The sequence below is a fragment of the Lissotriton helveticus genome, chromosome 9 (assembly GCF_964261635.1).
Source record: "Lissotriton helveticus chromosome 9, aLisHel1.1, whole genome shotgun sequence".
NCBI lineage: Eukaryota > Metazoa > Chordata > Amphibia > Caudata > Salamandridae > Lissotriton > Lissotriton helveticus.
Window position 1 is genome coordinate 553,667,329 of NC_136070.1, and position 24,758 is coordinate 553,692,086.

Sequence of the window (24,758 nt, forward strand, 5' to 3'; positions counted from 1 at the left end):
TGTCCACACCGGGGGCAAAAAGCCCACTAGGCGCCTGGGATTTTTTGTTGCCAATTTGAATTAGGGGTGGGGGATGCCCAAGATGGGAAGACCCCCACCGGAAAAATACAACAGTGTTTCCAACCCCCCCCCCCCCCCCGAGGCACAAGGGGGTAGTAGCCCCTGATCTGCCCCGAGGGGGGGGGCAGAAAGCCCACTTGGCACCAGGGAATCTACTTTTTATGATTTAGGGGTGAAGGCTGCCCAGAATGGGCATGCCAATGCCACCACCCCAAAATTAATTACCACAGTCTTTCTGCCCCCCCCCCCCCGGGAGGCATATGGGGGCTCTGGTTTTGTACAAGTGAAATGTCCAACTATCTATAAGGTCCCTGAAACCTATGGTTTTTTTCAGTGAATATAGATAGATAGATAGATAGATAGATAGATAGATAGATAGATAGATAGATAGATAGATAGATAGATAGATAGATAGATAGATAGATAGATAGATAGATAGATAGATAGATAGATAGATAGATAGATAGATAGATAGATAGATAGATAGATATATTCACTGAAAAAACCTTAGGTTTCAGGGACGTTATAGTTAGAAATTAGCATTTAAAAAAAGCTTAGAAATTCACTGAAAAAAAACAGGTTTCAGGGACGTTATAGTTAGTTGAACATTTTACTCGTACAAAAATCAGAGAAATTCATCTGTTATTGTTAATTGAGCGAACTATAACTCGTGCCCCAGAAATGCACTACTGATGATGTCACTTATTACATCGCTCATGACATGGTCAGTGACATCACTGATGATATCACTGATGACATCATCCAGTGACTGTGTGTTTCTGGAAAACATAAGTATGTTTATATATATATATATATATATATATATATATATATATATATATATATATATATATATATATATATATATATATTCACTGAAAAACCCATAGGTTATAGACCATATATAGTTAGGAATTAGCATTTAAAAAAACCTTATTTTACTCACACAAAACCATTGAAATTCCATATATAGTTAGTTGCACTAACTATATATCGCGCACCCGCAATCCACTGCTGATGATGTCACATATTACATCATTCATGACATGGTCAGTGACATCACTGATGACATCACTGATGACATCTCAAATGACATCACTGATGACATCACTGATGACATCATCCAGTGACTGTGTGTTTCTGTAAAGTTTAAATATGTTTTACATATTGAAGAATGAGTAGATGTATAAGTGTCTGGACGAAGGATTTAGTAGGTTCATGACTGAAGGTATGAGTGAGTGATTAAATGTGTCTCACTGAGTGCATGGGTTAGTGACTAAACTGTCTTAATTTGTGCATCATTATGTCTGTTGTTCTGTAAACTGCTGCATGTGTTGATCAGTAACTATATGATTAACTATATGGGTTATTGATTGATTGTCCAAGTATTTGTATGGGAGACTGAGTGTGTGTGTGGCTGGCTGGGAGGTGTGTGACTCTGTGCAGATCAATGTGTACTTGTATCAATGATTGTATAAGAAAGTAAGTATGTGTTAGTATATGTTTGAAAATGTAAGGTGCTCTATGTTTAACTGTATAGACAAGAAAATGGAAGTGTGATTGATTCTTTACAGGACTGACTAGGTGTGTGAGTAACTCCATGGATGAGTGGCAGAGTGTGAGTGTCTGTATAGGTGTATGAGTGCATATGATAGTGTTGTAAACATGAGTGATTGTATGTATGAATGATTGTATGGGTGAATGAGTGAATGTGTGTGTAGACGTAGGAATCAGTGAGTGCGTATGTAGTAACTAGTATTGGTGTGTCAATGGTTTCAAAAATTATACTCTGTATTTAACACTGGGTGAAACAGAGGTTATATTAAAATGTGAGGAGATGCATTGTATTGTCACATGAATGATATCATCAGTGATGTGGTCATTGATGTCAAATGAGATGTCATCAGTGATGTCATCAGTGATGTCATTTGAGATGTCATCAGTGATGTCATCAGTGATGTCAGTGACCATGTCATGAATGATGTAATATGTGACATCATCAGCAGTGGATTGCGGGTGCGCGATATATAGTTAGTGCAACTAACTATATATGGAATTTCAATGGTTTTGTGTGAGTAAAATAAGGTTTTTTAAATGCTAATTCCTAACTATATATGGTCTATAACCTATGGTTTTTTCAGTGAATTTTCAAGGTTTTGTAAATGCTAATTCCTAACTATATATGGTCTATAACCTATGGTTTTTTCAGTGAATTTCAATGGTTTTTTAATAGCAAATATCATAAGCTGTCGAATGTCAAGTACGTGGTAAGTGAAAACATTTTCGTGTTTATGCACACTGATCTGCTTTGAATGGTGCCCCCCCCCCTCATTTCTATTAGGAGTACTCTCTCTTTGCACATAGTGAAGGGTAGTTAACGCAGGCCTTTGCCCCCGTTGTAATACGTCGTGCCTGCTTCTCTCTCCATTTGATTGATTGTTATCCAAGTATTTACTGTTTTAGAATTGGTTCTCTTTGGTTCATTCTCTATTTACAAACAAACACAGAGTCGCAATACTCTGTTTAGTCTTTGCAGATAACGAAAAATCGTGTAAAAAAAAAAAGAAAAGGAATCGAGCAAAATCAGTAGGCCACTAACGGGATCTCTTTTTGACCTCGCTAAAATAGAAACATTAGGAACAACCCCTCATGACAAATACAAAACTAGTGAAATGAACTGAACTCCACACAATGATGGCTGCAAAACAGCTCGGCTCCGCCACCCACCCCGCCCAAAATAACGATAAAGAGCGGCTGCCATGATTGGTTGCGGAATGGCCACGACGGAGCTACGAAATGGTACTGCTCTCATGCTAACCCCAGCTTCAGTCTGAAACATCCAGAAACACTGTAGACTACCAATTCGATCAGTTCCGGTAGCGCCCCAATGTAACCCGGTAGAGAAGAACTAGCCCTCCCCTCTTTGACTGATGGTTCTTGTTGCCTGTCCCTTCTGTTGTCATTTAACAGAACTATTTAGCCTGCTGAAAGGGGTTGTGTTCCGACCGCTGGTTGGTGGAGACATTTTGACTATATTCTGGACCTGCGTTGTCGCGTAATGCGTCATATGACGCGCCGCGTTAGCGCATCCGGAAGTCATCCGGGGCGCGCAGCGCGTAACGTAAGCATAACAAGTCATGTGACTTGTTAATAAAACTTTTCATTGGTTCATTTTACTTTTCTTATTCTAATGATGAAAGGCTTGGTCATATGACCTAAATATTACGCTTTTTATTACTTCCGAACATTATTTTTTCTTAAATATATGTTATAATGTTCCAGGCTAATGTACTTTCCCGGAAAATTTACAACTGTCCTGCAAGTAAAATATATTCTTTTTTCGAGAAAAAGAGCGTTTCTTAGTCCCATGACGGAGCCGTTGAGCAAAAGAGGGTCGACCTGCTGTCTTAGTCGCCGATACGCCTGAATATGAGATTCTTATCGATCACTTTATGTTGCAGGAATAGAAAACACAACAGCCCTTGACCATTTATCTTTACTGCGTTCCTTCGTATTATACCTTTTACCCTTCATGTAATTGGTCTGCTTTATTTCACTTGCCTTTTAATGATTCTAAAACAGTGACTATTATTAAAAACTTTACCAATGTATATACTACTACCATGTTTTCTTTTAAAAACCTTTATTGTAAAAATGTCATTATACAAATACGAGCCTATAACCACGTGGGCCTGCCACGGAGCAAACTGTAATCGTATATGATGAGTAGACATTTACACTGTAGAGGAACGTAACGGGCGGGCCATTAGGTTGCAAGAACTAAGGTGTCTAACAGTTACGGAATCGGTAAACGTACATTTTATAATTAAAATACGACAGGGCCAGTTACAATAAAATTATCTAGATATACATTTGCGGGCAAGTACCATGGGTGACGTTAATTCGAACTTTCAATAGTACAGTAATCAATAACACATCAGAACTTAATATCAATAGGGATGTCGAAATATTCAATCAATTCTCGTCCCCGCCCGCCATGTGCTTCAAAACTGCATACGTATCTCGTGATTTCAAGGTTCTGCAACCAGTACACAACAAGGAGTTACGAGTCCCATTTATTCCGGCGCCATTTTGGGCGAGGACGGGCAGGTCCAGGATATAGTCAAAATGTCTCTACCAACCATCGACTATGATGATGTTCATATGCTGTATTTATTAGAGTAACACTCATCTGTCCACATGAAATTAATTTGCCACAATCTAAACATGTCATTTTAATCTTTCCAAAGTTCTTCTAAATATTTGGGACCGTTTCCCTTGCCTCTGATGCTGTCAGTGCCACTTCTTTGATGAATGTACTAGCAGGTCAGGGGTTCTCCTCCAAATCTCTCTTTTATGCAGCACTATAATTAATTGGTGCCACCTCTCCATATGACGATGCATGGTATAGTTACCATAACTATATATTTTTTCGGTTCCTCTGGAGAGTTCATCGTGGCAGATAAAGCGTGTAACGTACCGGGCATTTACCTTTTTTTGCATGTACAGGAAAGGAAAAAAAAATCGAGCGTCCGAGTTCTAAGGTGTCCCAGGGCCATTTTAGTGTACCAGGCACAAATCCAAAGAACAGGCCGCCATTTTGAGAGTCCTGTTGCAGCCGCCTGTCGCTGTAGCATCAAGAGCAGCCGAAACTCAGCTGAATGGCAACTGAAACGGTAAAGGGGCGCCCCACTACAGCAGACGAGCCTCCACCTAGGAAGGCCCGTTCACGCCGCCTCCCCCCCCCCCCCTTCGGGCACCCCACGCCGTTATTCGGAGCAGTATTGTAGGATGGCCACACCAGTGCGGCAACTTGCTAGACATCACCTCGGTGGTAACCGAATCTCAACGCCTTGTGGTGTCTTCTATTCAGAAAACATTGTTATGCTGCCTTCGACCTATTCGCCGCAAGTGCGCACACAACTCAACTGCATAGCTTGCTAGACACCACCTCGATGCCATCCGGATCTTGGAATCTCAGCGCCTTTTGGTGTCTTCTCTTCAGAAAATATTGTTGCGCTGCCTTTGGCCCCATTCGCACATCGGTCCGCTACTGACGCCATCTCACAGGCTAATGGGGCGCCCCACGCCGACTTTCAGCATTGTAGGATGACCACACCAGTACAGCAACTTGCTAGACATCACCTCGGTGCCATCCGGATCTCGGCGCCCCACTGCAGATGAAGTGCCTCTCAACTATGAAACCACCACGGTGACATCCGGATCTTGGCGCGTTGTGCTGCCTTCGGCCTATTCGCACATCGGTCCGCTACTGACGCCATCTCACAGGCTAATGGGGCGCCCCACGCCGAGTTTCAGCATTGTAGGATGACCACACCAGTACAGCAACTTGCTAGACATCACCTCGGTGCCATCCGGATCTTGGCATCTCAGCGCCTTGTGGTGTCTTCTATTCAGAAAATATTCTTGCGCTACCTTTGCCCCATTCACACATCGGTCCGCTACTGACGCCATCTCACAGGTTAATAGGGCGCCCCACGCCGAGTTTCAGCATTGTAGGATGACCACACCAGTACAGCAACTTGCTAGACATCACCTCGGTGCCATCCGGATCTTGGCATCTCAACGCCTAGTGGTATCTTCCATACAGAAAATATTGTTGCGCTGCCTTTGGCCCCATTCGCACATCGGTCCGCAACTTAGACATCACCTCGGTGCCATCCGGATTTTGGCATCTCAGCGCCTTGTGGTGTCAGTCAGAAAATATTGTTGCGCTGCCTTTGGCCCCATTCGCACATCAGTCCGCTACTGACACCATCTCACAGGCCAACAGGGCGCCCCACGCCGACTTTTACCATTGTAGGATGGCCACACCAGTGCCACAACTTGCTAGACACCACCTCGGTGCCATCCGGATCTTGGCATCTCAGCGCCTTGTGGTGTCTTCTATTCCAAAAATATTGTTGCGCTGCCTTTGGCCCCATTCGCACATCGGTCCGCTACTGCCGCCATCTCACAGGCCAACGGGGCGCCCCACGCCGACTTTCAACATTGTAGGATGGCCACACCAGTGCTGCAACTTGCTGGACACCACCTCGGTGCCATCCGGATCTTGGCGCGTTGTATTGCCTTCGGCCTATTCGCACATCGGTCCGCTACTGACGCTGCCTCACGTGCCAACGTATTTTCTCCGCATTTTATACCCTATGCCGCATAACAGGTCATGTGACTTGTTTATAAAACTTTTCATTGGTTCATTTTACTTTTGGTTTCCTAATGATGGAAGGCTTGATCATATGACCTAAAAACAACACTTTTCATTGGATGAAAACTTTTTTTTTTTCCCAAACGATGAAAGCCCCACCTTGTTTCTGGATGTTTCAGACTGAAGCTGGCGTCAGCATGAGAGCACCACCATCTCGTAGCTCCGTCGTGGTCATTCCGCGAGCAATCATGGCAACTGCTCCCCACCAGAAAACTTTTGATGAATCCTCAAGGCGGAGGGGACGCTTTCGAGAATGGGGTCCAAGACCTAGCAGACAAGCGTCCGATTTCCAAGGTGTCCCAGGGCCATTTCAGTGGACCAGGCCCAAAAAGGAAAGAGCCTGCCGCCATTTTGAGAGTCCTGTGACAGCCGCCTATCGCTGCACCGCAAGAGTGGGCGCAACTCAGCTGAATTGCGGCTTTTGACACAGTGGACCAAAAACGGACGGAATGGCAACTGAAACTGTAAAGGGGCGCCCCACTACAACAGATGACACTCCACCTGGAGAGGCCAGTTCACGCCGCCTCCCCCGGGGCGCCCCACGCCGTTATTCGGAGCAGCATTGTAGGATACCAAAACCAGTGCGGCAACTTACTGGACATCACCTTGGTGCCATCGTTCTGCTGCCTTGGAACTATTCGCACAACAGTTTGCTACTGATGACCCACCCCCCGCGACGCCCCATGCCGGAAATCTGGACGTTGTGCTGCGTTGGGACTATTCGCACAGCCGACCGCTACTTCGTTGTTTTTCCCTAAAAATGTTTATATGTTATTACTATTTTTGTTTTCTTGTATATATTTATAAGTTATTAAAGTTTTATAATCTTACTACTTTGTCGGAGTGCTATATATTTTTAATGTGACACATAATTGTAAAAACTTTGATGTACAAAGAGTCATCCCTGGAATCCTCCGCTTCAGGCTCGGTCCCCTCCCCAATCACAATACAGGATGGTTTTCAGATAATAGGAACGCGTCTGCTGTGACGGATCTCATCGAGTGTGGGCCTTGATCTACTATAACTCCTTTGAAGAGGGGTGATTCTTTACAGCTGGGGCCATAAACTACATCTGCAGGGCTAGCTGATACCCTAGGACCAGCCTGGACAATCGGACACAGAGGAAAAGGAGTGTCAGAGGGTGCGGTAGTGAATAGGGCGAAAGGGAGGTGTCGGGCGGGCACAGGGTGTGATTCTCAGGGAAGAGCAGCGCAGATGGGGGGAGGTTTATTACCCATGCATAAGACAGAGAGCGGGGGTGACCACTGCCTGGGAGAGATGCTTGCGAGGGTGGGGAGCCATGCTAAGGATCGACAGCGTGCACAGAGTGGGTCTAGTCAAGGCATCTAAAATGGCTGCCGTGCACGACAAAAGTGTGGCATTTGAAAAAAGACAAGATGGCGCAGACAATGTTTTTCAACACTTCCTGATTTCCTTCGAATCGAACGTTAACAGACGTTGGGGCATATTACCAAAGTTAAGCGATATTTATCCCTAACGATGCTTAGCAACGATTTTCTTTACCGCTAAGCATCGTCAGAAATTATCGCAGATAAACCTTGCTATTATCAAGGTTTATCGCAAATACGATAATAAACGACCGCAATGCATTAATATCGCTGAAAACTCAGCGATATTCATGCATTACCGAGCTAATGCTCTTAGCCATGTTATCCACCTCCCATTGGATAACATGGCTAAGAACTGGTCAGGGCAGGTGCTAGCTTTTGGAGATATTCGCGCTTATCTCGAATATTTCCAAAAGTTGATAATAGGAGATAGCGATGTTAGCGACTGTTTCCAGTCGCTAACATCTTGGCATGCCCACTTTGCATGTCATTAGTGATAAATATCACTCACATGCAAAGTGGGGCCCAAGATGGTCGCTATCTCCTACTAGCCGTCGCTAACTGGTGTTAGCAACAGCTAGGTAATACAGATATAATTTTATCTCCGCGAAGCGGAGCGCTGTTACAGATATATATCTTGTTTTTGAACGTTAATTTCTCAAAATCCACTGAAGCACATTTATTGAGACCTAGCAAAGGCACATCGAGCTACCAGTCCCTACAATTTTGCCAAGTTTCGTGCAAATCCATTCAGCCGTTCGATTATTATTATTATTTATTTTTTGCCCCGCGGGGCCCTTTTAAAACCTCCACATCAAACCTAAGAGGTCAAGGAGGATCTACTATGCCCCCTTATGGTCAGTTGCCCCTTCGCTTTGGCCTCCTCTTGTCTCTCGATCCTACCGAGAGACAAGATGGCGGCCGCTACGGACTGTTTGCAATGTTTACAGACGCCGGAGAACCAATCAGCTTCGCAAACCTCCGTTACGCGAAGCGGAGCGCTGTTACAGATATATATCTTTTTTTGAACGTTAATTTCTCAAAATCCACTGGAGCACATATATTGAGACCTAGCAAAGGCACATCGGGCTACCAGTCCCTAATATTTTACCAAGTTTCGTGCAAATCCATTCAGCCGTTCGATTATTATTATTATTATTTTTTTTTGCCCCGCGGGACCCTTTTAAAACCTCCACATCAAACCTAGGGGGTCAGCGAGGATCTACTATGCCCCCTTATGGTCATTTGCCCCTTCGCTTTGGCCTCCTCTTGTCTCTCGATCCTACCGAGAGACAAGATGGCGGCCGCTACGGACTGTTTGGAATGTTCACAGACGCCGGAGAGCCAATCAGCTTCGCTACGCGAAGTTCCGTTACGCGTAAAGTCCGCGAACCGGAGCGCTGCCCGGTCCGCTGTTACAGATATATATCTTTTTTTGAACGGTAATTTCTCAAAATCCACTGGAGCACATATATTGAGAACTAGCAAAGGCACATCGGGCTACCAGTCCCTACAATTTTGCCAAGTTTCGTGCAAATCCATTCAGCCGTTCGGGCTAAAAGTGAGGCCAACCGCCCTATGGAAAACTCAATGTTAAAAACACGTTTTGGGACCCCCCTTTTTTCTCGGCCCCCCCTTGACGAACCCCCCCCAAATTTTCAAGGGCTGCTCACAAACAAAATGTGCCATTTTCCTGAAAATTTCAGCCAATTCCGTCCACAAACGCCAAAGTTATTAGACATAGAATTTTCAAAAATCCCATAGAGAAAAAATCCTAACTATATATACCTACTGGCGACCGCCAGTAGGTAATATATATATATATATATATATATATACGCCAAGGTGTATTGAAGAATGAGTGGGTGTATGAGTGACTGAATGACTAATTTAGTAGGTACGTGACTGACTGTATAAGTGAGTTATTAAATGTGTCTTACTGAATGCTTGGGTGAGTGCCCAATCTATGTGAATGTCTATATCAGTCAGTTAGTTGGTGGAGTAAATGGCAGTGTGATTAATTCTTTGGGTGACTGACTAGGTGTGTGAGTAACTCTATGGGTAAGTGGCAGTGTGTGAGTATCTGTATAGGTGTACGAGTGTATATATCATTGGCTATATTGATGAGTGACTGTGTGTATGAGTGACTGTATGAGTAAGTGGATGGGTGTGTAGACCTATGAATCAGTGAGTGGATCTGTACTAAAGGGAATTATTATTATTATTATTATTAAAAATGTTTAGAAAGCGCGTAGTCACCCGTAGGTATCCCAGCGCTAAGATCCCTGCAACTGGAGGTAAATGGAAGAAAACAGGGGGGGAGGGGGGAGGTCAGACTTAAGGGAGGACAGAGTTAAGGGAAGAGATGGGTTTTCAACCGCTTCCTGAAGCGTAAATAGTTTAATTCTGTTCTCAGGTCGCGGGGAAGTGCGTTCCAAAGGCGTGCGGTGTGAACCGAGAAGCGCCTTCCACCCGAGCGTGCCTTCTTGACTCTGGGGATGATAATAAGAAACTCCTGATCAGATCGGAGGGCTCTTGGGGCTTTATATGGTCCGATGAATTTTCTTAAAATGAGAGGGCCTTTGTCTTGAAGCAGTTTGTGGGCCAGGCAGAGGGCTTTGAACTTCACTCGCTCCCTCACTGGGAGCCAATGGAGGAGCTTCAAGGCTGGTTTGGCCGAAGCTCTGGCAGGAGTATTAGTGAGGATCCGAGCAGCGGCGTTTTGGATCCTTTGTAACTTGTTCAAAGTTGCCTCAGGAGCGCCTAGGTAAATGGAATTACTGTAGTCTAGCCTAGATAGTATCAGGCCTTGTATTAACAGTTTTTGAGAGGTGGGAGGAAGTAGGGGGAAAATCTTTCTCATTGACTTGAGGAGCCCAAAGCATATCCCAGCTACTTTTTTTGCTTGTGTGGTGGTGAATGAGAGATCAGTTTCGAGCCACACACCCAGGCTTTTCACCTCGGGTTTCGGGTCTGGGGGGGGGCCCAGACAGGGTGGCCAGATGTTCTGTGGGAGGGAGAGCCCTTTCTGACCAAGGAGGAGAATGTCAGTCTTTGAGCCGTTCAGTTTTAAAGCTGAGCTATTCATCCAACCTTGTATCTGCGTCAGACAGTTGTGTAAGTCCGCAGGTTGTTGACTTGGGTGAGATAAGGACACCACTAATTGTGTGTCATCAGCATAGCTGACGATACTCACTCCGAACGGGTTGACAACCTCCTCCAATGGGGACATGTAGATATTAAATAATGTAGGGCTCAGGGAGGAGCCCTGAGGCACGCCACATTGGAGGGGTGTTTCGGAGGAGCGGGTGCTATTCTCCCAGATCTGAAAGGAGCGTTGGCCCAGAAAGGACGAGAGCCAAGACAGTGCGGCACCTTCCACACCGCCCCTCCTAAGCCGCTGGATAAGGAGGTGGTTGACGGTGTCGAAGGCCGCACTCAGGTCGAGGAGGATCACTGCCACTGATCCTCCTGCGTCTAAAAGTGCTTTGGCCTCCTCCACCGCCGCAAGGAGGGCGATGTCAGTGCCCTGCCCTGGGCGGAAACCTGTCTGCGAGCTTTTTAGCCGGTTATTGGTTTCCAGAAATTGTGATAGTTTCCTATTCACAAGTTTTTCGGCAATCTTGCTAGTCCCAGGGAGAAGGGAAATTGGCCTGTAGTTGGCCAGGTCCACAGGGTCAAGAGATGGTTTCTTCAATAACACCTTTACGACTGCCGCCTTCCAACTAGGGGGCACGATTCCCTGTTGCAATGAAGCGTTGATAAGCTGGGTAAGGGGGGGAACAATAATGGGCGCTACTTCCTTGAGGATACGTAGCGGCGCAGGGTCCCTGGGAGATCCGCTTTTGATGAGATTTAACGTGCTTTCAACCTCTTCGGCGGTCACTTGTCCCCAAGAAGATAGGCATGGGGAGGTAGGGGTGTTGAAGATCTCTTTTTCCTCGCTCGAATTTATGGTCGGAATCGAGTCGAGGATTTTCTGGATCTTCTCTTTGAAAAAGCTAGCTAGTTGATGGCATTTTTCCTCATCTGCCTTGGGGTCTGGTGGGTTTCTCGGTCCGGGGTCTGGAATCTTAAGGAGTTCTTTTAGGATAGTAAAAGACTCTTTGCTGGAGCAAGCAGATTTTTCTATTCTTTCTTGAAAGAATATACTTTTTGTCTTGCATAGGGCGATCTTGTAAGTTTGTAAAGAGGTGAGGTAGACGTCCCTCTTTACCTTAGACTTATCCCTCCTCCAGGAACGTTCTGTTCTCTTACATTTCTGTCGTAGAGACTTAAGCTCTGGAGTGTACCAAGGAGCGGGGGGCACTCGTTTGGTATGTTCGAGAGTGACGGTTTTAGGGAGAAGTTTGTCTAAAGAAGATGTGACCCAAGAGTTGAACTGTTCATCGGCAGTGACAGGATCTGTGGAAAGGACAGGGCTAGAGTCTGAAAGAATGGTGGCCCATTCAGCTGGTACAAGCCTGTGCCAACGCCTGTCGGTAACCTGAATTTTAGCGGTTTGAGGGGGTACTATGGGTAAATCCCAGAAAATAGGGATTAGAAAGTGATCTGTCCATGGAAGAGGAAGGGGGGCCAGGTGGTAATGCCCGCGATGTTAGTAAGGACAGGGTCTAGGAGGTGTCCCTTGTCGTGGGTGGGTTCATTATTTACCAGCCGGATGTTAAATGACATGAGGTCCAGGAGAAGGTCAGATGCTGTCCGGTCTGTGGGGTCTGTAAAGTGAAGGTTGAGATCACCCACGATGAGGAAATTAGGGGCGGAGGAAGCTAATTGTGACACCATGTCCCTGAAAGCATTAAGGAATTTCCCTGGTGTACCCGGAGGGCGATAGATCAACAGTCCTGAAAGGGAATGTACCGGGGAGGTTTGAATGGCAAAATGGCAACTTTCGCAATCTTCAATGTTGGCGTTGCTGATTCTACAGAGAAGGTGTTCTCTATAGATTATTGCCAGCCCCCCTCCTCTCCCTTTGGGTCTGTGCAGAGCCTGAATAAGATAGTGGTGTGTCTATGGCTTCGAGAATGGTAGTTTGTATTTTAGATTAGGAGTATGAAAGGCTATATTAGAATGTGAGGAGGTGCATCAGGTATTAAGTGGATGATGTCATCAGCGATGCAATTTGAGATGTCATCAGTGATTTCACTGACCATGTCATGAGTGATGTAATATGTGACATCATCAGCAGTGCATTGTGTAACTATAACGGCCAAATTACTCTGGTTTAGTATGAAAGAAATGTCCAACTAACTATAACATCCCTGAATCCTGTGGATTTTTCAGTGAATTTCTAATTTTTTTAAATGCTAATTTCTAACTATAACGTTCATGAAACCTATGGTTTTTTCAGTGAATTTCTAAGGTTTTTTAAATGCTAATTTCTAACTATAACGTGCCTGAAACCTATGGTTTTTTCAGTGAATTTCTAAGGTTTTTAAATGCTAATTTCTAACTATAATGTAGTAGTCGCGTTTGCACAGTGGTGCACAAAGGGGTCTGGGCCTCTGACCAGCGCTCAGGAATTCCGAAGCGTAAGACTTACAGGAGGTACCAGGAGGGCTACTTGGCCCCAAAGTACCCCAGGAGTAAAGTGGACTTCATCCTCCAACCAGTACTGTGCCAGGAGACACGTTTGCAGAGTGGTGGAGAAAGGTGAGAGTGGCCTCCCAAGACCTCTTAGCAATCCCACTATGAAGTTCTTACTGGCGGTAACTGGGGGGATAGTTTGCCCCCAAGGACAACCTTGGGGGCAAACTACCCTTCTATTACCTCCAGTAAGTCCCACACAGCAGGATTGCTAAGTTCTCATAGCAGGTCATGCCCCCTTTCCCCACCACTGTGCAAACGCGCTTCCTGGCACGTTCTTGGATGGGGATTAAAGACCCCTTCTCTGCTGGGGCTTCTTAGGGGCCAACTAGCCTACCTGATACCTCCAGTATGCACCAGATAGTGGAATTGCTGACAGGTGGACACAGGCCACACACCCTTTTTCCACCACTTTACAAATGCACCTCCTGGCATACTCTTAGTTGGGAGATGAAGTCCCCTTGCCTCCTGAGGGTGCCTGGGGACAACTAGCCCTCCTGTTATCTCTAGTAAGCCCCACACAGCTGGACTGCTGAGAGTGGTCCGAGGCAACACCCCTTTTTCCACCTCTCTGCAAACGCGCCTCCTGGTGCACTGCTGCTCAGGGGATGAAGTCCACTTTAGTCCTGAGGTCCTTATGACACAAGAGGACCTCTTCACCCCACCCGCAATGCGTCAAGAGGCACATTTGCAGAGTGGTGTAAAAAGGGATGTGTCCTTGTACCATCTCTCAGCAATCCCACTATGTGGGGCTTACTGGAGGTACCTGGTGGGCTAGTTGGCTCCCAGGGACCCTCAGGATTTAAGGGTACTTAATTCCCCAACTTAGAATGCCCCAGGATGCGCATTTGCAGAGTGGTGCAGGGAGGGGGTGGGGCTTCCGGCAGGATTCTGGCTGTGGGGCCCATGTTCTCTTAATATTTTGTGGCCCCCAGCCGATTTCAGCCCAGGAACCCCATCCCCCAGGGCATGGCCACTTATTTATTTATTTTAATTTTAAAGGAGGGGGGCTGCGTGGCCCCCCACCTGAGGCCATTTTTGGCCCCAGGGACACCATTCCCTGGGGCTTTGGCTCTTTCATTTTTTATTTATTTCTTTTAGTTTGGGAAGGGGGCCTCGTGGGCCCCCTTTCCCGGGACACTTTTGACCCCATCCCCCGGGGCATGGCCACACATTGGGGCCACGAGGCATGCTAGAAAGATATTAATGAATAAAATCTAATTGTATCAAAAAATGCATGATGAAAAATATATATGTAAAACCCTGATGCCATACAATATTAAATAGTCTGTATACAAATTAAGTGCAAAGTGAAAAAAAGTGCAATATCATGCTGTGCAAAAATATTGATTCACTAGCATCTATATGTGTGTATATATATATATAGATACATATATACATATATATATATATATTCACTGAAAAAACCATAGGTTATAGACCATATATAGTTAGGAATTAGCATTTAAAAAACCTTATTTTACTCACACAAAACCATTGAAATTCCATATATAGTTAGTTGCACTAACTATATATCGCGCACCCGCAATATTTAAATGCTAATTCCTAACTATATATGGTCTATAACCTATGGTTTTTTCAGTGAATTTCAATGGTTTTTTAATAGCAAATATCATAAGCTGTCGAATGTCAAGTACGTGGTAAGTAAAAACATTTTCGTGTTTATGCACACTGATCTGCTTTGAATGCTGCCCCCCACCCCTCATTTCTATTAGGAGTACTCTCTCTTTGCAGATAGTGAAGGGTAGTTAACGCAGGCCTTTGCCCCCGTTGCCCCCGTTGTAATCCGTCGTGCCTGCTTCTCTCTCCATTTGATTGATTGTTCTCTTTGGTTCATTCTCTATTTACAAACAAGCACAGAGTCGCAATACTCTGTTTAGTCTTTGCAGATAGCGAAAAATCGTGTAAAAAAACAAAAGGAATCGAGCAAAATCAGTAGGCCACTAATGGGATCTCTTTTTGACCTCCCTAAAATAGAAACATTAGGAACAACCTGTTGATAATACCAATGTGTATGTACATAAGCGGCGTTCATTTGTGTTCACAGTACCCCTTGTTGATTGTTTGAATCGAGCATTGAATTGTTCGAAGTTGATTCTCTTAAGAATCTTCTCTGCCTGCAAACGAGGAAGAATAGGAATATTCTCTCTCCCTTTGCAGATAGTGAAGGGTAGGTAACGCAAACCTTTAACACGTCGTGCCTATTTCGTTCCTCATTGATTGATTGTTTCCCCAAACATTGACTGTTTGGGAATTGGTTCTTTTTGGAGGTATTCCCTGTTTGCAAATATACGTAGGAAAATCTTTGCAAATAGTGAAAGGGTACGTAATGCGGACCTTTCTCCCCCGTTGTAATCTGTCATGCCTATCTACTCCCCACTGATTGATGCACCTGTTTCACCCGGACCATTTACTAGAGATACGTCATCTGGCCCGACCAGAGAGCACCCCTAGTGAAAAGGACATATGCAATAATAACGAAGTGATCACTGTATCCTGTTAACAGAAACTTTAGCATGAAACAACCTGGAAAGAAAAGAATAGGAAAACGAAAATCAGTAGGCCACTGATGAACATGAACTTTTATTAAACAACGAACAAAGAAACGATAACATAACGTAATGATAAAACCTATTAATGTCCTAGAAACAAGAAAACGTTAAAATATGCCAGTGGTGAGAGACCAGAAAAACAGTAAGAGAAACCAAATCACCCCTCGCTGTCCCACCGCCTGCCACGCCAAAAAAATCGATAGACTAGGGAAAATGCAAGTCAGTAGAACATCCGCCCCCACTCTGGAAACTTCCAAGGTGGGGCAGGGTTGCGGCTACGCCCAGCCGGGAGCAGCCCATATAAGGCGGGTCCTGCTGCCACGCCTCGGCCAGGAGATCCTAACGTAGGGTGTAGCCGGAGGAGAGGCCGAGGCCAGCGGGACCCGGCCAGGGGATTGCCTTTACAACGCTGAAGAGTTGCAGGGGGGGGAATATCTCCTCGACCCTCCCCTCTCTCTCCCAGTCCGGCCGCGGTGGCCCTTGACAGTTTCAGGTAGTCCCGCCACATGCTCTTCCGGTCCGGCCACCAACGGTCGGGGGGCCGAGGCCGACGGGATCCGGCTGCAGCCGATAAACCAAGAAACCCGTTCATGGGGCCAGAGCCAGGGGCGTCCGGCCGACATCTACCGGAAGCCCGGCCCGAAGACGGACGGGACACTTCTTCTTTCTTGAATAATGGCTGCGACAACACTGGGGGGGGATGTCTTGCACATGCCTCCGACCCCCCCCCTCGTCCTCATCGCCTGGTCCGGCCATAACAAATCTCAAGCGAGACGCCGTGGGGTGCACTGGGAGGGAGAGACGGTGCGAACAGGCCTCTCCCGCCTCCCCAGGTGGAGGCTTCCCAGCTGCACCCTCAGCGCTCCAGGCGCCCGGAAAAGGGTTCTTCCACTGTGGCCATGCTGCAACGTCTCGCCCGGCAGGGTGGAGCCCGTCCGCTCATTTGACCCCGCGATCGCCAGTAGCTACCGAACTCTCAAAATGGCGGTCGACCTGGCAAGAGCGGGCCCAGCATAAAGAAATGGCCCGGTCACTGGTTGACTCCACCACCGTAGTCCTCCACGACCTTGAAGATTCTAGAGGAGCCGCGGGAGTCTCCGACCCCCGATGGGGAATGACTGCCATGATCGCCCGTGGAGTGACGAAACTGTATCCGCGGGACGTCGGCGCTCCCATGCTGGCGCCAGCCTCACTTTGAATTACTAGAATCCTGCAGACCTCAGTTCCGGTGAAAGCACAGTGTGACCCGGTAGGAAAAATTGTTGCACCCCCTCCCCTTTTTGACTGATAGTTCAAACCACCGATCCTTTCCTTTGCCCTTTTATCGGAACTTTGGACTGCCTCCCCCTCTTTTACATTTTCTAGAGAAAACAAAACATTAACCACTACATTAGCATAGCAGTTGACACCAGAACTGTTTTCAAATTGAAAACCAACAACATCTTCAACAGAATCCTTTTTGTTTCTGCTGTGACCCTGCTGTGACCCTGCTACAGCACAGGCATTGTCCCCAGCAGTAATTCTGCAATGCCGGTAAGAATAGCTGTGGTGCCTACTGGACTCACTGGGCGGCAACTTACTAGACATCACTTTCGTGCCATCTAGATTTCAGCGCGTTCTGCTGCCTTGGAACTATTCGCACAACAGACTGCTACTGACGACCCACCCCCAGGCAACATCTTCTGAATTTTCATAATTTGAAAGAACTAGTAACATGTCCTCATCAGGAATTCAAAAGAAATTGCCACGGTCTCTTCGTTGTTTAAATGTTTTTACTGTTTTTGTTTTGTTGTATATATTTATATGTTATTAAAGTTTTATATTCCTACTACTTTGTTGGAGTGCTATATATTTTTAATGTGACACATAATTGTAAAAACTTTGATGTACAAAGAGTCATTCCTGGAATCTTCCGCTTCAGGCTCGGTCCCCTCCCCAATCACAATACAGGATGGTTTTCAGATAGTAGGAACACGTGTGGTGTGACGGATCTCATCGGGTGTGGGCCTTGATCTACTATAACTCCTTTGAAGAGGGGTGATTCTTTACAGCTGGGGCCATAAACTACATCTGCAGGGCTAGGTGATAGCCTGGACAATCGGACACAGAGGAAGAGGAGTGTCAGAGGGTGCGGTAGTGAATAGGGCGAAAGGGAGGTGTCGGGCGGGCACAGAGTGTGATTTTCAGGGAAGAGCAGCGCAGATGGGGGGAGGTTTATTGCCGATGCATAAGACCGAGAGCGGGGGTGACCAGTGCCTGGGGAAGATGCTTGCGAGGGTGGGGAGCCATGCTACGAATCGACAGCGTGCAGAGAGTGGGTCTGGTCAAGGCATCTAAAATGGCTGCCGTGCACGACAAAAGTGTGGCATTTCAAAAAAGGCAAGATGGCGCAGACAATGTTTTTCAACACTTCCTCATTTCCTTCGAATCGAACGTTAACAGACGTTGGTGCATATTACCAAAGTTAAGCGATATTTATCGCTAACGATGCTTACCAACAAATTTTTTACCGCTAAGCATCGTCAGAAATTATCGAAGATAAACCTTGCTATTATCAAGGTTTATCGCAAATGCGATAATAAACGGCCGCAATGCATGAATATCGCTAAAAAGTCAGCGATATTCATGCATTACCGAGCTAATGCTCTTAGCCATGTTATCCACCTCCCATTGGATAACATGGCTAAGAACTGCTCAGGGCAGGTGTTAGCTTTTGGAGATAATCGCGCTTAGCGCGAATATCTCCAAAAGTTGGTAATAGGAGATAGATATCTTGCATGTTGTAATGCAAATTATTGTGGTATATGGAACTCATACCATAATCTCTCAGGAAAGCAGAAACTGATCCTTTTGGGACCGCCTAAAAAGGCCTAGGGGGTGAGGGGTACTCTACTTTGCCCCCTTTTCACGTTCCGAACTATTTTATTTTACTCTCTTCTGTAATTACACAAAATAGCAGCGATAAGATGCATCGGAGACACACAGTGAGAGAAAGGAGGCCGGAGATGAAGAAGAGATGTCAAATACACATTGGAGATAATATAGTGGCAGAAGGGAAGTAAATATGAGTAAACTTACCATGTAACATAAAAATGTTGCACTCTATACTATAAGTCTCATTTTATACTACAATCACTTCGCTACAACCTCATAAATTAAAAATAAAAATGAATAATGTCTCAAACAATTTTTGATTTCTAAATATAAATTTATTCTTCAGAATTTTCTAAATTTGAAAGAACTAGTAACATGTCCTCATCAGCAATTTCCTCATGAAAAGTCTGCAATGATGATTCTTGTAACTCTATGGTCTCCAAACATTCGATAAATTCGCCATCAACAGATTGATCAAAAAAATCATTCAAGTCATCTCCTCCTTGTGACAATATTTCATTATTGGTGCTGTCAATTTCAATCAATGTAGTGGAATCATTCAAGTCATCTCCTCGTGACAATATTTCATTATTGGTGCTCTCAATTTCAATCAATGTAGTGGAATCATTCAAGTCATCTCCTCCTTGTGACAATATTTCATTATTGGTGCTGTCCATTTCAATCAATCTAATGGAATCATACAAGTCATCTCCTCCTTGTGACAATATTTCATTATTGGTGCTCTCAATTTCAATCAATGTAGTGGAATCATTCAAGTCATCTCCTTGTGACAATATTTCATTATTGGTGCTGTCCATTTCAATCAATCTAATGGAATCATACAAGTCATCGCCTCCTTGTGACAATATTTCATTATTGGTGCTCTCAATTTCAATCAATGTAGTAGACAATTCAAAAGAAATTGCCACGGTCTCTTCATTGTGAGCCATTTTATTTTGAAATTGCTTGCTGTAAATTGCAGAAAAAAATAATCACTTTCATTTATCGTTTTTAGTAATACATAATATAAAACTAACTTTATCAAGTATTTAGTATAACAGAAGGACTGCAAATAAATAACAGAAAACATTTTTCAAATTATCTTCAAGTGTACAACATAGTTCCCCTTACAAATTAACAACTCACCTTTTTAAAAGTAGGAGAAGTGTTAGTACTGTGTAAATCAAACACCAGAAATTCACCACCAAAAATTCCTCACAAATGTACCTCAGACAGTAGTATCACAAAATGGCTGTGGTTTCCTCTCATTTGACATATATACATAACCAATTAACTTTCATCACACACAAATACAAAACCAAAGTAACATTTTAATTGGTTCTAAATTTCAACACTTTCAAATGTGTTTTCCCCATGCAATTTTCCATAGGACATTTACATACGTCTCCAGCCTGAATGGCTGAACGGAATTACACCAAACTTGGCAAAATGGTACATCAAACCTAAGAGGTCAGGAAGGATCTACTATGCCCCCTTATGGTCATTTCCCCCTTCGCTTTGGCCTCCTCTTGTCTCTCAATCCTACCGAGAGACAAGATGGCGGCCGCTACGGACTGTTTGGAATGTTGACAGACGCCGGAGAACCAATCAGCTTCGCAAAGCTCCGTAACGCGAAAAGTACGCGAAGCGGAGCGCTGTTACAGATATATATCTTTTTTTGAACGTTAATTTCTCAAAATCCACTGGAGCACATATATTGAGACCTAGCAAAGGCACATCGGGCTACCAGTCCCTAATATTTTGCCAAGTTTCGTGCAAATCCATTCAGCCGTTCGATTATTATTATTATTTTTTTTTTTTGCCCCGCGGGGCCCTTTTAAAACCTCCACATCAAACCTAGGGGGTCAGCGAGGATCTACTATGCCCCCTTATGGTCATTTGCCCCTTCGCTTTGGCCTCCTCTTGTCTCTCGATCCTACCGAGAGACAAGATGGCGGCCGCTACGGACTGTTTGGAATGTTTACAGACGCCGGAGAACCAATCAGCTTCGCTTCACAAAGCTCCGTTGCGCGAAAATTACGCGAACTGGAGCGCTGACCGGTCCGCTGTTACAGATATATATCTTTTTTTGAACGTTAATTTCTTAAAATCCACTGAAGCACATATATTGAGACCTACAAAAGGCACATCGGGCTACCAGTCCCTACAATTTTGCCAAGTTTCGTGCAAATCCATTCAGCCGTTCGGGCTAAAAGTGAGGCCAACCGCCCTATGGAAAACTCAATGTTAAAAACACGTTTTGGGACCCCCCTTTTTTCTCGGCCCCCCCTTGACGACCCCCCCCCCAAATTTTCAAGGGCTGCTCAGAAACAAAATGTGCCATTTTCCTGAAAATTTCAGCCAATTACGTCCACAAACGCCAAAGTTATTAGACATAGAATTTTCAAAAATCCCATAGGGAAAAAATCCTAACTATATATACCTACTGGCGACCGCCAGTAGGTAATATATATATATATTTGCTTATAGTTAGGTATATATATGTATCTATATATTCATTTATAGTTAGGTTAATTTCTCAGTGACAACGTTAAGGTTTTGAACAAAAAAACACAGAAATTCACCAGATATAGTTAGCAGCACTGTTTTTCCTTAAAACATATATTTTTTAGGCGCCTAACTATAACATTATATATATATATATATATATATATATACACACATACATAACCATTCTCTGATTCATGAAGTCCCAAACGTGAAAGGTGGTATGTCCTTGTGCAATGTCATTAAAGCTTTCAAGTCCACAATGTACCAAGTGGAGAGAGAGAGAGAGAGAGAGAGAGAGAGAGAGAGAGAGAGAGAGAGAGATAGTAGTTGTTACAAGGCTTTAGAAACTTATGTCATTCAGAATTGGGTCCTGTACTCATGATGGCTTTGTCTATCCTCTTCTCATGTCTGCCCTATTGTGTCCGCACGAATGTATGTACTGGAAACTCTGGGGCATCCAGATCATGTGACCATCTGTGTGCTTCTCCATCCCAGGTTCTCCACCGCCTTTGCCTATTATGGTCTGGCCACAGACCTACAAAGCTTTGGACTCAGCATTTATCTAGTCCAGGTAACCTTTGGATCTGTTGACATCCCTTGTAAGGCCATCTCTGTACTTACAATGAGTTTTATTGGTCGACGCGCCGCCCAGGCATGCAGCCTTTCCTTGGCTGGGATAATCATTATGGCTGGCATCTTTGTCCCTACAGGTGAGTCTTATTTTGTGTACTTATCTCCACAGTACACGATTTACAATTAACTACAACATTGGATAAAGTAGGCATACTTTAGAGAAATTATCCCTCTTGCTTCATTTTTTAGGGAGTAATACTGCTTGCACGATCACTACATTCCCACTAGTAGAGTAACCAAAACCCTGAGCACACATGTAATACTATGCATTTTCCAGTATAATAAATGTACAAGTCTTCTCTTCCGTATTCCTTTATTTTCTTTCGTTTGCCCATTAATGTCTGTGAAGAAATAATCGTTTTTCATTATTTGTCCCTCTTATTATTTTCCCCTGACCTTCTGTTTCTTTTCTGTTTTCATTTAAATTGATGAAAATATCTCTTTATGTTTCAAAAGTAATTTTACCTGTTTTCTTGAAGTGCACAGCTTTGAGAAAGTCCTAACTTTCCACGCCGCCGTTAAAGGGGTGAAATACCATTGGCTGGCCGTTTTCCACGTTACATACTGCATAATGAAATAAACTAATATACATGTAATACTACATCTGAATATGCATGAACTAATGATTACTAGAGATAAATCTCTACAAGAAATGATTACAGCACAGGTTTAATATGATAACAGATTCGGAAAAAAAGCGGCATCTCTCGAAATCCGGATCTAATGTAATCACTGGTCCTCAAACTGTGGTCCACGCCCCCGGGGAAAGTGACTAGGTATCAGGGGTGCCAACGGTTAATATGTCTGTGGAGAAGTCAGGCAAACAGTTTTCATACTAAAAGCAGTGCTGTGATTTACTGAAATCGAGAAACCAAGCAGAGCAGCTGCGAATCACTCTGAAAGAAACCATCAATAACATCTTTCGTCAGTCATGTCCAGGCTGTATGGGGATTTCCTTATAACTCCCACTGCCCGAACGCTTCAAGACCCATAACATATCACAGTGTAGATGTTTTCAGTTTGACAGTCCACTGTCAATGTCACATTGTCAATCCTGATTTTGAGATAGCGATAACAGATCAGCACTGCGGTGATTAAACACTGTGGGGCATATTCTCAAGGAACTATCGCCGAGTTATCGGCACTTTATTGCAGCCAAAGTCGCAATACAATTATCTCCCCATTCACAAGCTGGTGCTAACAGCCCATATCACCAGTTTACCTGCGATAGCAGCCGCAAAAAACATCGCCACAGATGACCCCGGCAACTATCGCTAATGAGATGCAGAGTAGGCGTTCCCATGCAAAAAGCTGCGACAACTCCATGTCCAAACATTCTCAACGACCAGCCAGATCGGCGATAAGACCACAAAACAGGAGAAAAGGTGTGTTAGCACAAGGAAATTAACACCTACTCTGACCTGGTGTAAAGTCGGACTACAACCTGCACCATAAAAGGGAGCCCAGAGCCCCACCTGAAGAACAACAGATGTCATGAACCAACGATCTTGCCGCGCGGACACCCAAGAGGGCCACAACACCCACCCCCACCACCCCCAGCCTCCCCCCCGGCCCTACCACGGGCACCCCCTACCTCCCCCAGACCTAGATATTGCACATCAACATCACAAAATCATGAACAAAAGCATTCGCCTGATGTCACGCCATTACAACAATCAACATACATGAGAGTACAGAAAATTAATTCATTCATTCACCATTGGAAGTCCAAACAAAATATCACAATGAAATTTGTCTCCAAACAACTATTTGGAAGAGTCATGGTGGGTCCTCCCTGGACATTCTGTGAGTCATAGCCTGCAAGACAATATCCAAGAAAAGAAGGTGTGTCAGGCACTCATCAAAGGACAGAGAGAGAGAGAAAAAGAGAGTGAGAGAGAGAAAGAAAGAGAGAGAAAGAGAAAGAGAGACTGAACAAGGAGCGCAAGCCCAATCGGGCACTTGGCTCATTCATACACTCCAACTGCTGTGTATGTTTTGCAATTGGTACACCCCAAATCGAAGGCCTGGCATCAAAGTCAGCGAGAAGGCCATATCACATTTAAGAAATGCAAGCAGTAGTCAGACTAAAATTAGGTATAAAAGCTCCTTTGTCTCTATACACAAGGCAGAAGGACAACCAAAGCTCCAACCTTGGTCCTGAAGGCGGCTGGCACACCCTGCGTGAGATAACATACCAGCCGCTGACAACTCCTATGCCGCCAACTGCGCTAATGAAAGACCAACATGTCCACACCCCACACACACATGTCCCTCCTCGAGCTACACCTGCAAGGGATGCCCTTGACACATTAGAAAAAAAGAAACCCATACGTCCAAACGGTGCACAAACATACAACTTATTGCACAGAGCTGTGGCATATCGTCCACCGAACAGCCGCCGGTCTGAGGATTGCCGGTGCTACGAGACCAACAAACACAATGGCAGGCAATCCTGGGCACATACACAACCCCTGTCACGTGGAACTGTAGCGTGCACAAATGCTGCATCTGTTGGGATCACTGCCAATGGCAGTGTTGCGAATCAGTTACCGTCTGAGTTTCCGTCTTGCCCACGTCACCAGCATCCAGCCCTGTTTCCACTGTCGATCATGCACATTCGAGTGGCCAGTAGAGGTCTGCCTATGCAACATAACAGTAGCTGAATTGGATTATGACTTGACAGTGCGCCCAAGGGGTTTGGCCCACAAACAGGAGTATCACCGGGATACCTGTGCATGGGATGCCTTGATATTTGGCGTCTGTGCTGGCAGTTGTGCATGGGAGATTGCACAACTCCTCGTGTGCAGTGACCACATCGAGGCGCTCCCCTATTGGTCTGAGTTGCAGATTGGTAAAACGGCGTGGACCGAGCACATCTGTCCGGACCAGCTAATGGATTGGCTCTCCTTGGTTATCCTTGAACTTGACAACGACGTACTCCTG

The 24,758-nt window shown here is 44.9% G+C and overlaps 1 protein-coding gene across 2 annotated transcripts in view; it reads left to right on the forward strand.

Annotated features, from left to right (window-relative positions):
* The window catches only part of LOC144781546 (solute carrier family 22 member 6-A-like), a 451,615-nt gene that overhangs the window by 302,608 nt on the left and 124,249 nt on the right, over positions 1-24,758 (forward strand). For both annotated transcript variants that reach the window (XR_013601010.1, XM_078660450.1), the window contains exon 7: positions 21,675-21,889. Coding sequence is in view for 1 of the 2 variants with exons in the window: in XM_078660450.1 (XP_078516576.1) it covers positions 21,675-21,889 (215 nt within the window). In the remaining variant the exon portion in view is untranslated. The remainder of the gene's footprint in view (positions 1-21,674; positions 21,890-24,758) is intronic.